General features: G+C 48.3%; 1 protein-coding gene across 1 annotated transcript in view; it reads left to right on the top strand.

Moving 5' to 3' along the window:
* The first annotated feature begins 6947 nt into the window (after window positions 1-6947).
* ABHD12 (abhydrolase domain containing 12, lysophospholipase) overlaps window positions 6948-12018 on the top strand; it is a 39285-nt gene continuing 34214 nt past the window's right edge. Inside the window, exon 1 of the mRNA XM_066546148.1 lies at window positions 6948-7171. Within this exon, the coding sequence (XP_066402245.1) occupies window positions 7014-7171 (158 nt within the window). The 5' untranslated portion in view covers window positions 6948-7013. The remainder of the gene's footprint in view (window positions 7172-12018) is intronic.

Here is a 12018-nt window from a genome sequence, read left to right as displayed (position 1 = left end):
GCTCCCATTGGGCCAGGCGCGCCGGCCTGCCTAGCAACAGCCTCCGCCGCCGCCGCGTGCCGCTGACGCAGGGCGGCCGATTTTTCTGATTGGCCACGGGGCGCGCGGGCGCCGGGCACGCCCTAGGGGGCGGGGCTGCGGGAGCGGCTCTTCCGGGGCAGCGGCCCCGGCGCGGGTTCGGGATCGGCTCCTTCCCGCGGGAGGGAGCCGGGGCCTGCGGGGTTCCACAGGACACGGCGAACACCTGCAGGGGGCTCCTGGAGAGCGGGAGGAAAAGTGTCTGGGCTCCTTGTCCTGCCCTGCATCGCTCGAGAAGGAGGAGCCCTAATAGTCTGAGCTGGCCTCAGGGTCTGCACCCCACCTGTGCGGGGCGGGCGCTTGTCAGTGCTCTCATGCACAGTTCTGGGGTGGCTGCCGGTGGGATTAAGGGGGCGAGTGAAGCTGGTGGATCCAAGGGTGACAATGTGCCTGTGAGCACTGCGAGGCCCAGCACAGCCGGAGCTTTGTGGCTGCTGATACGGAGAAGGCTGTTCCTGGGACAGGGGGTCAGGACACTGCCCTGCTCACATGGGGCTGCCCGATTAGCTCATTGGCAGGCGGTTCTGCATCCTCATAGGGGAGGATGGTGTCCAACAGCCTGCACGTGTCACCTTCAAGCTGCTGGTGCAGGTGGGCAAAAAGCACTGGGTAGTATCAGAGGTGCTTCACAGTCTTTCAGGCATTGGGTGAACTGACCTGGCATGGCATGTGGGGAAGAAGTTCCCTAAGAATGTTTTGAAAGATGAGTGCATCAGCTTATCGATCTTATAATCTTTATTGACCTGACATTCCCTGCCCTTCCACAGGATCCCCAGGAGCAGAGCAAGGTCCTGGTGTCTGTTGTTCTTGCTCTATGTCATGCACAAGTGGCCACAGCCCCAGCACAACTATCTGGGTGCTTGTGAGCAGGAAACTGTGCCAGTGTGAGCAGGCAGAAGGCACTTGCTTGGAGAGTTTGTAGTTATCATCATTCCTTGTCTAAAGCTCTCACGTGGAATTCTGGATTGGCTTTCCTTGGTCCTGGAGGTTGCTGAAACTCAGCTTCACCAAACTGGTATTTGGCCCTTGACTTTGTCCCAATGTCAAGTGACTGATTGTGCCTAACTTCTGTCTAACACTGTGGCACAAGGTGGCCATCAAGGTCATCTCCAAAAAGAAGGCACTGGAAGAAAACCTTGGGAAATGCCTGCCCCACTGGATGCAGGCAGGGTGAGAAGGTGGCATTGTCAGGGGGCAGCAGGAGAAGTCCCTGAGCATCATGGAGTTCTGCAGGGCAGGAGGCACACCTGAGGGTCTCCAGGGGCTAAGGGGGAAATGGGAGCACCCTTTGGGGAGCTTCATGGGCAGCAGTGCTACTGGATGGCTCAATGGGGCAGGGGTGTTTGAAGTTCAAAGGAGCAGGGAGTGGTTGAGGGAGTCCTGGGCACTGGGGGCACTGTGAGGCAAAGGGCAGGGATCCGAGGGGCAGGGAGTTCTTGGGAGCTTCGGGAGGATGGAGGCGTGGTGGGCACTTGGTGGGGGACTGACGAGGGTCAGGGGAGCAGCGGTGGGCAAAGGGGATGGGGTGCAAGGCAAAGGGGAGCCAGCGGGGGGCAGGGCCGTCCCATGCCAAGCCCGTGTGTCCACGGATCCCGAAGGGCTCATCCCGCTGAGCCAAGGCATGGAGACAGCTTTTTTCTCCTCAGGGAGCATCCTAGAGCAGGGATGCTCCCAGCTGGGGAGTCATGTTCCCCAGCCCAGGCAGTGAAGGACTTCCTGAAGCCTCTCTCCATCTCCACATCTCTGACTGCTGCACTGCACCCTTACCTATTCTCCCTCCACACCACTGCTTACCAGTCCAAGCTCTCCTCCCTGCCCTGGCACCTCATTTGCCCACAGCTCCTTCCTTGCCTCCTGACCTTCCCAGCCCCAGACCTTCATTCTGCACCTGCCTGCCCACAGCACCCTGCAGAGGGTTAAAGCTGGAAAACATTTTCATGGACAGCGAGGAAAACATGAGGGTCCCCATCTCCAAATTTTCCAGAAGTGTGGTCCTGCAGGATGTCAGTGGGGAGTCCTGTGGGGTCTCAAACATCAGGGACTGCCCACCAAGGCATCACTGAGCCAGAGCTTCTGCTAATCCTGTGCTTCTGCATGTACTGATATCCAGCAGGAGAAGCCCTGTCACCTCCTCCTGGCAAACATATGGAGTCCTGAGCTCATCTTCTGCACCCTGCTCTGGGGCTACAAGCCTTGTTATGCCACCAACCTGCAGCACCTGCTGTGCCAGACCCAGCAGTCCTGTCTTGCCACAAAGTCAGCACCTGAACTAGGACTGCAGGGTGGGGGGCTGGGAGCAGCTTGGGGTAGGGGGGGCCGGCAGATTCTCCTGCCTTCAGGAAGGATAAATTCAGCATGAAAGGATGGCTCCACCTTCCATCTGAGCTCTTCATAGTTTTTTCTACATGGTCCAGCTAGGAGACAGTTGGGCAAGCAGATGAAGAAGCCCATGGTGCTGAGGAGCAGAAATCTGTCCTCCTAGCAGGCCTCTCTGCATTTCCAGAGGCTGCCTTGAGCAGGGTGTTGCAGTGTCTTGTCTGCTCTGCCTCAATTCACCTCTCCTTGCCTTTCATTCCCTTTTCAAGTACCATCTCAAGATGGCTCAGCCCCTTTTCTGATTTCTCTGCTGCTTTGAATATCTTTGTGCTCTCCAGAGACTTTTCTCACAGTGGTTTCCTAACCAGAACTTTCCCCTGGTCTTTCCAGGTCCCTTCGGTATCTCCTGCTCTGGGTTCTGTCTTTTGAGGAGATTTGTTTGAGCTCATCCACAGCCAAACACAGCTCTCATTCCTTCTCTTGAGAGTGTTACTTAGGATCAGTGCTCATTTGCTGTCCTTTGTTTTCCATCAGTCTTCCTCATCTCCAGATCAGGCTGGTAAATCCAGGTGCAGCTGCCTCTGAAGAATACAGGATGGGAAGGAGGCTGACATTGGTGTAGTCCAGCAGGCTGTATCCTTGCCCCATGATCTGTTTCCAGACCCCTTTGGGATCACTGCACACATACAGAAACTCTCTGGAATGTGCCCTTGCCCATAGCAATAGTTTCTACTATTGCTCTATTGTAATCTTTGTTCATGCCTTGAGCTAAGAAATCCCAAATTCTTTACTCCGATTTGATTTTCCTGTTCTTCCTGTACATGTTTTGTAGAACTACATGAAGTTACTGGCTGGTAAGAAATCCCATGTCAGCACATTTCCTCAGCTGTTTTGCATTGTTCAGATACAGTATTTGTTGACCACAGATGGCAGAATTTTACCCTGGGTTGCTTATAACAGCAGCAGAAGTAAGGTTTGTAGTGGACTATGGCCTCAACAATCTCTCAAGTCGACCAGAATTCCACCATGGGGGTTAATTTGGAATTCAGAATGGATCTTGTGCATTGATTTCTGGGGTGTGTGTGGTAATTTCTGAGGATAACTCACAGGAAGGCCTACCACTCTCTTTCAATAGGTCAGAAGGGCAAGTACTGGTCCCAAATGGAAGAACTTCTTCACGCTGGTGGGATGACTCACCCAACTGGAGTGCTGCAAGGGCTGCCTATAAACTCTTCAGCCTGGAGAAAAGGAGGCTCTGGGAAGATCTTGCTGCTCTCTACATATTCCTGAAAGGAGATTATAGTGAGGTGGGGGTTGGCATCTTCTCCCAGGTCACAAGTGATAGGACAACAGGTAAGAGCCTCGAGTGCCATTTTCCTAGGGGAGGTATACAATAGGAAAAATTTGTCCCTGAAAGGGTCAGGCTCTGGAACGGGCTGCCCAGGGTGGAGTCACTATACTGGAAGTGTTCAAAAAATGTCTAAATGTGGCATCTGGGGAATGGTTTAGTGATGAACATGGTGATGCTGAGCTAACTGTTGGACTCAATGATCCTGAGGGTCTTTTCCAACCCTAATGATTGTATGGATCTACAGTTCAATATTCTGGCTACCAGCAGCACAGAGGACATTGCACTAAAAAAAAAAAAAAAGAAAAAAAAAAGTGGTGATTCCTTAATCTTAAATATCTTCTTATCTTCTATGATAGGAGAGACCAAGCAAGCACCTGTTTATACACCTATGTAGTTAAGGAAGGGAAGCATTTAGAAATGTTGAGATCAGCTTAAGGGCTCCACAAGAAAATACTCACTCTGAGGCATTTCAGAGGGTTTATGACAGCTGAGTCTCTTCCCCTTGCTTCAAAGCCTGTGGAGCAGCTTGCAATTCCCTCCTCACAGCCCTACACTGCCACTCCCCAACCCCATACACAGCCTTTGCTTTTGGACTGACCACCGCTCGTGATGTTGCCACCAGACAAAGCTCCTGACAATGCTCAATTGCAGAACTCAGTCTTCCCAATGAGACCTAGAAAATGGAACAAAATCAAATGGACAAGAACTTTTGCTGCTCAAAGCATGCAAAAGTACAACCAGTCTTTACGAAAGCCTGGCTGGAAATTTTTGCAATTATGATCTTATCAAGAGAAAACTTCTGAAAATCTCAAATGTTAGAAGCTGGTAGAAACAAGATAAAACACGTATCAGTTCATTACACATTGTTTTCTGCTAGTTATCTGTAACTGCCGGGTAGTACAGGCTGGTATTTTAAGAATTACTTCCTCCCTCTTGGTTCAGTACCTCCTGGGATTATTTCATTTATGTATTTCTCTGGAATCTGGGGTACAGGATCACTCGGCAACAATTCAGAAGAAATGCTTCTCATGCTAATTAGTTTGCACACCCACTCTTTCTCTTCTTCTGGATCTGTGTCTTTCTTGGGCTCGTGGTGGCCGCAGATGTAATTCCCTGACAGAATTACATTTTATCCAGTTGCAGTTGATTACAGGACAATTGCTAAGTTGGCTTTATTAATTTCTTTCTTGCTTCCTTTGGGAGTTCTACCAGGTGTCTTTGTGGCCCATAAATTGTGTCCACTATCAGCGAGTGTCCTTTTTCCAAATGTTTGTCAATGTCTCCCTAGATCTGAGATCACTGAAGCACCTCAAGACCTAAACTTTAACAAGGCAGTTAATTTGTTTTTCTAACACATGGAAAACCGGCTTTCTTGCTGACTAGGCTTAAAAGTATACAAAGATCAAACATCTAAGAACTTCCTCTCTTAAGAAAAATTTGACATATTCCATACTTTGCAGCACCCACACTTTGATAAATGCCAATCACTTGTTTTTAAACTTTTAAAAGTTTAATAGTAATGAATTGGTTATAAAAATAGTAATACAATTAGAGTAATAATAATTTGGACAATTTGAATTAGGACAATATGAGACAATAGAAACAAAGAGTTACGGATGGTCTGGGTACCTCTTTCTGGGCAAAATAAGCTCAGAAAAGGACACACGTTAACAAGGATTAACCCTTAAAAGCCACAGCCTGTTGCATATTCATACACCTCATACAGGATGCATAAATTCCATTCAAACATAGGATTCTGTCTGTCAACTTCTTCCTCTTAATCCTAACAGCATCATCCTACCCAAGCCAGGTGGGAAGTTCGTTTCTCCTGATAATGGAGCAATAAATTCTCTTTCTCTGAAAGATTTAGGTGTCCATTCCTCACACTCTGGCTGCTGTCTCAGTGCAAGTCCTTTCTGTAGGAAAAAAAGTATCCTACATAGCATAGTTTCTATTTTAACATTTTGTTATAACCTAAGACTATATTTAACACACTACGTAAGAGAATTAATACAACATTACTTTCTAACACAACACATATAATATTCATTTTAATATTTGCAAAAAGCCAATCATCAAATATGCATTTTTCACAACACAGAGCCAGGGAAGCTCTGTAACTTCCTTGCCTTGCCTATGTGGTGCCTCTTTAGGCATAAGTCAAATGAGGACCTACTTTCCAGTGTGGTATCATAACACTTCTGTGCCATCAAAGAGCTTTTTCCCTGTCCCTGTTCCCACTGCCAATTCCATCAGTAGCTTGGCTCTGACTCTCCCCACATCCCTGAACCAGCTGTGCCGTGGGAAAAATGGATATTTTATGATTGGCTTTTTGCAAATATTAAAATGAATATTATATGTGTTGTGTTAGAAAGTTATGCTGTATTAATTTTTTTAGGTAGTGTATTAAATGTACTTTTAGGTTATAACATAATGTTAAAATAGAAACCATGTATGTGAGATATTTTTTTAAGAAAGGAATGAGGTACTCGCACCAGATAGCAGCCCCAGGACACCTAAATCTTTCAGAGAAAAGGAATTTATTGCTCCATTATCAGGAGAAACCAACTTCTTCCTGCCTCGCTCAGCCCTAAGACGCCGTCAGGATTCAGAGGAAGAAGCTGACACTGACCAGACAGAATCCTGTGTTTGAATGGAATTTATGCATCCTGGATGAGGTGTAGGAATATGCAACAGGCTATGGCTTTTAAGGGTTAATCCTCTGTTAACGTGTGTCCTTTTCGGGTTTATTTATTTATTATTTATTTATAAATAATTACCCGAATTATTTATTATTCGGGTTGCCCAGAAAGAGGTACCCGGACCGTCCGTAACTCTTTGTTTCTGTTGTCTCATATTGTCCTAATTCAAATTGTCCAAATTATTATTACTCTAACTGAATGACTATTTTTATAACCATTTCATTACTATTAAACTTTTAAAATTTTACAAACAAGTGACTGGCGTTTTTCACAAGGGGCTCTTTCACGGGCCTGCACAGCTCCCGCCCTCAGCAGCGCCGCCCCGGCCCACAGCGAAATGGCGGCCGGGCTCGTGCCCGCAGTAGAGATGGCGCCGCGGCCTCTCCGAGGCGGGGATTGGCGGGGGCGGTGGAGGGGCGTGGCGAGGGGCGCGGTCGGGGGCGGGGATTGGCGGGCGCGCCGGGGGGGCGGGGCCGGGCAGTGCCGGGCAGGGCGCGCGGCGAGTGAGCGCGGCCCCGCTCCGCTGCCGCCGTCTCCGCCGCCGCCGCTGCCGCCCCCGCCCCGGCATGAGGAAACGCAACGAGTCGGTCACGGTGGAGCATGAGCGCGCCGCCGCCGCTGCCGCCGTGCCCGGGCCCCTCGACAAGGGCTGCAGCCTGAGGCGAAGCCTGCGCCTGCCTTCCTCCGCCGCCGCCGCCGAGGGCATGAAGCGACCGCTGGGCAGGTGAGCGCCGCCGTCGCTCCGCCGGGCTTTGTTAGCCCCGTGTCACCGTCTCGGGGGCACCGGGAGCCTGCCGGGGAGCGGGACGGCAGCGGGGCTGGGTTTGGCGAGCAGAGGGGAAGGGCCGAGGAGCCGGCGGGACGGACAGGTACGCGGGCCCGGGATGGTGCCCAGCTCAGCCCCGCTTCCCCGGTTTTGCTGGCTTTCCGTGGTTTCCCGGTGTGCCAGGAGGGCAGGTACCGGCCCCGCGGTGCCTTCCGTTCTCGGGGCAAAGGAGCGGTCGGAGAGCGGGGCGGTAACGGGACCGGCGGAGCCAGCCAAGGATGGGAGGGGTTTGGTGCTCGTACCTGGGCGCTGCCGCCTCCATCCCCCTTTGGAGCAGGCAGGCGTTCTCCCAAAATAAAAAATGGAAAAAATGGCTTGCACGGAATCCTTCCGTCAGAGAGCGTATGTGGAGCAGCAGGGCCCTGCAGGTAGGATGTCTGCGTTTTTGGGAGAAGCCGGTGGCTGTCAAAGTGATCTCTTTGCCGTAAATGAATCAGATTTAGGGGTCACTGGGAGAAGCTGACATGCGTGACTGTTGGAAGGAGTTTAGCCGTGGCTTTTTGCCAGGTATGTGAACGTTTTAAACGTTTTGTGCGTATTTATAGTGGGGAAATGTTTGTGTGCCTTTCTAAAAAGACTGTAACAATAGAAGGTGCTTATCACCTGCACCCTTCATCGTGCAAGATTTTTGGGGGGATGCAATTCACGATCAGGACTTGCCTCCCTGGCCCTCTGCAGCTTCGAGTCAAGATACAAGCTTTTAGTTTCCTCTAAATCAGTATGGTGGTGTTCTTTGTGTTTTGGAAGTGTGAAGAATGTGTAGAATAGCTATGTGGTTTGGGTAGCTGAAACCAAATTGCTGTGCTTCAGCAATACATCAGCCAATTTTATTTTTTTTTAAAGGTGCTCATCAGTGCATTTCTGGTAAATGAGCTATTGTGGATGTTTCTCTGCTAAATTTTCTGAGATTTTTTTCTGTTCTCCTAGACAAAATTAGCATTTGAAAAGAGCTGTGGATACTTGTCATGTTCAAAGACAGAGGCTTTAAAATGTGATTTCTCATATTGGGTAATAGCTATTTAATTTTGTGCCCTGGAGGTAAACCTTTGGGATGCTGTCACTGCTCTGTACATGTTATGACAAGCTTTTGGTAATTGAAAATGGCGCTGAGTTGATCTCTCAGTTTCCATGACTGTGCAGTGGATCAAACTGCGACAGTGCTCTGCTTTTAGAACATTTTGAAATTTGGCACATCTATTCTCTTTGTCCAAGTGGATGTCTTCTAGACCGGTGGCACTTGAGTGATGGCTTGCTGGCTCTTCAGCGTTGTGAATGGCACTCAAGCACCTTTTACTCAAATGGAAATGCTCTGTCGGTGGTGGTGAGCAAGCCCTAAGAGCTCCGAGTGCAGGCTGTTGGCTTGGTCTGGCAAGCAGGCAGGTGCTTTGTGGATCCCAGACACAGCACAGCTGTATTGGGAGGGCCGAGCTAAAAATAGGGAAAGCACATCCTGTCTGTGAGAAATACTCTTGCATTTATTTCTCCATTTACACATTTGAAAACGGTCAGCAGTCAAGCTTTCCTCGGTTTTCTCCATTTTCCACTTTTGAAGCCTGTTTCAGAAATTCCTGAAGTCCTACATGGATTCTGGCCCTTCCTCCCTGCTTCCCACCTCCCCCTGTCCTTTTTGGGTCAGGTCAACACAGCAGTGTTTCTCAAACTCGTGACATGACATTGTAGGAGAATCTTGTTTGAAGCTGGCTTTTCCTTTTCCACGTTTTGAAATATCTGTGATGTTTTTTTTTTCTTTCATGATGTCCTGTGTTGTCTACCTTTCTTACTGACTTTCAGTGGACCTTCTCTGACTTCCTCACCTTGTGAGCCTTCAGACAGTGGTTTGCAGGCAAGGTGTCTCTGTCTGCCAATACCTTCCAGCAGTGTTTTTTTATGGGACAACAAATGCACTGGTGAATCTGAGCATGCAGGACGGGGAGGTCCAGGCAGAAGAAGGTGTGATGCCAAGAGATAAGGTTCTTGTCCAGAGCAAGCACCCTGAGTCAGGTCAGACAGCCTTCTAGCTCCATATCCCACCTTTGGTGGACAGCAGGGAGTGTTTAAGGAAGAACACGGGGCAATGCATGCAGTGACCTCCCCAGGGCAGTTGTGTTCAGTTATGTGGCCAACAAGTTGCTGTTACACCATCTAGATCATCATATTTTAATATGCAAGGTCATGCTGTTATTGCAGCATTTCTTATACTGCTGGAAATAAAAGTAGTGCTTGATTGTTGTTTTCAATGGGTTACAGCAGTTTTACTCCCCAGCTTGCAGAAGCTGTAAGGTGAAAATTCAGCTGCAAGGTTTCTGAGGTGGTGGAGGTGGCATAATATCTGAAATTGGAGATTTGTACCAGACTGTTCTTAGCTTGCTCCTTGGTGAAAGAGTTAAAATCAACTCATGAATGCTGTGTTAAAGGGGAAGTTGGGCTCTCTGCATTTTGTGCTGCTGTTCTTTACCCTCTGCAGGCTTGGGGAAGCAGCACATATGTTTGGCTTCAATCTGTGGGTTTCCACCTCTTATTTGTAAACAATACAAGCCCCTGGCTGGGAAGGCAAACCAATCCCCAGTGGTGTGGAGTGGCTGTGTAGTTGTGCAGCCAAGGGCTGATCATGTGGCATATTCCATGGGTCAGGAGCAAGGGGAGAGGGAGCTGCAGAGGCAGCTGTGTCTGCAACTGCAGCAGAGACCAGGAGGCTGCTGTGTGCCCTTCTCCAGCACAGCTTTTCCTGCTCACATCCAGCTCCTCAGCAAAGGCTGAACAGCACCCTAGGTGATGTTTATGGGATACAGTGCTGGCTTTGTACCAGCAGCAGTTTGTTCTTACAGCAGTATTTTTGAATTTTTACCAGCACTGCGTTTGCCCCTCAGTTTTTGTTCAGTCATAGCATCACAATGTGCTCATTCATCCAGGAGCTGAAACTCATTCTAAAGAGGTGGCTGTGCATTTTGACTGGCAACTACTCTGTTACAGAAAGTGTGTGCATGGGCTTCAGAGTGTAATGGAGATGGATATCTGATAAATAAGATTTATGTGGCTTTGGCTAGTGCATAGTGCAGTCAGTGTGGCTTTCCTTAAGTGGTTTACAACCAGAAATCAACAAATATAGGTATTTCCATTTTCTTCCATAGATAGCAATAATGTCTACTATGATGTTTACCTAAGCACTTTACAAGTTATGCCTTTAAAGTGCATGATTATTTTTTAAAGGAGCTGTTTTGTCTGAGATTATTAAAAGCAATAATGCAGTAAATAAAGAAATAATAAGCAGTGCTTACTTTTCCTGGTATGTAAGTTTTGTGTGGATGGCTATTCCTCTAATATTTCTGTTGTGAGGCATTTTCCAGGTGCCAGTGTTGGAAGTGCTAGATGGATATTAGGGTAGCATTGTGTTTGGGTACTGGCTGTGACTCATTTTTGTGGTTGGTGGCTGTTCTGAGGAAATGTGTTTGAGCAGCCATAGATGTGGAAAACCTTTATGTGGGAGTACAGAGAATAGAGAAAATCAAATGAGCTTAATACTGACATTAGATACCAGAGCAAATTCTCCTATCTCATTTCTGCTGAACCCTGATCCTGGTGATAAAAGGTCACATACATGTTACCCTTCACTTCTGTGACCTCATGGTTATCTGATCCTCATTTAATCCCAATCAATAGTCAGACTATAGACTTGAGGTGTGAATTTTGCCATTCTCCAATTCTTCTACAAACACTTGTTTGCTACAAATGCTAGAACTTGTTCCTGTCTCTCTCCATGCTGTGGAGCAGTGAAGTGCTTCAAACCCCATGTGTGTGAGCTTTGTTCCTTGGTACTTCTGTGCTCTGCTTGCTGGAGAAGCTGCTGTCCCTTCAGCTGTCCCTGGTTCCTTTGCTCCTGGAGACCTCCAGCTGCTGGTACAAGTCCCTGCAAGGGGAAGTTTTGGAGCCTGTCCAGCCTGTGCACCCCACAAGTTTTTGGGCTGACTCTACAATTTGATGTAGTTTCAGTTCCACTGTAGTCAGCCTTGTTCTTGTCTGTTGTGGTGCAACTTGCTTTTGGGAGGCAGCAGGTTGCTTTTAGAGCATTTCCTGGGGGTTTTATGAACATGCAGGGAGGTGCTGAAGGGAAGAGGGTGCAGCAGGCTGCTCTTGTCCTCCCCTCTGATGCAGCTGAATTTCCCTGGAACAGTGAGTGTGCTCAAGTGTGACAAATGCGATGTGTGGTGACCCTTGGTGCCATCCTGCCCCAGCAGCTGAAGTGCTTCATGCCTTCCCGTGTCCCTTTGGATTTAACCAGTGGTATCTTCCCTCTGACAGAAAACTTGGCCATCTCCAATATCTGCCCCTCTGTCCTCTCAGTGCCCCATCCTTCTATCTCTAGATCTAGCCCCCTTTCTTCTGATGTTACTTTTTTAGAAGCATTTTTAGAGTCTTTTATGATTATTCCAGTCTGTTCCATTGTAGCACAGATGACAAATACTTGAATTGTTCTCCTGCAAGTTTTCATCAATATATTTAAGGGGTTTTTTTCCTCAAGTGAATTTTATGCTATTGTCTCTCTTAATTACTGTGTTCAGGTTAAACCAGTCACTTGTCAGGGCTTTCAAAAGAGGAAGGAGGCTGCCTGCATGGAGATATTTCATCAATCATGCTGCTTTTTCACCAATTCCACCTTCCTACTGGGTAACTGCCTCTATTTCAGTTTTTCTTGAGCAGAGTTCACAAAAGAGCAGTGAAATGGTTTCCAGTTGCTTGCCTGTTCTTTC

The sequence above is a fragment of the Molothrus aeneus genome, chromosome 3, assembly GCF_037042795.1.
Source record: "Molothrus aeneus isolate 106 chromosome 3, BPBGC_Maene_1.0, whole genome shotgun sequence".
Classification (NCBI taxonomy): Eukaryota; Metazoa; Chordata; class Aves; order Passeriformes; family Icteridae; genus Molothrus; species Molothrus aeneus.
The sequence above is the reverse complement of the archived record's forward strand: the minus strand, read 5'-3'. Positions and strand labels throughout refer to the sequence as shown.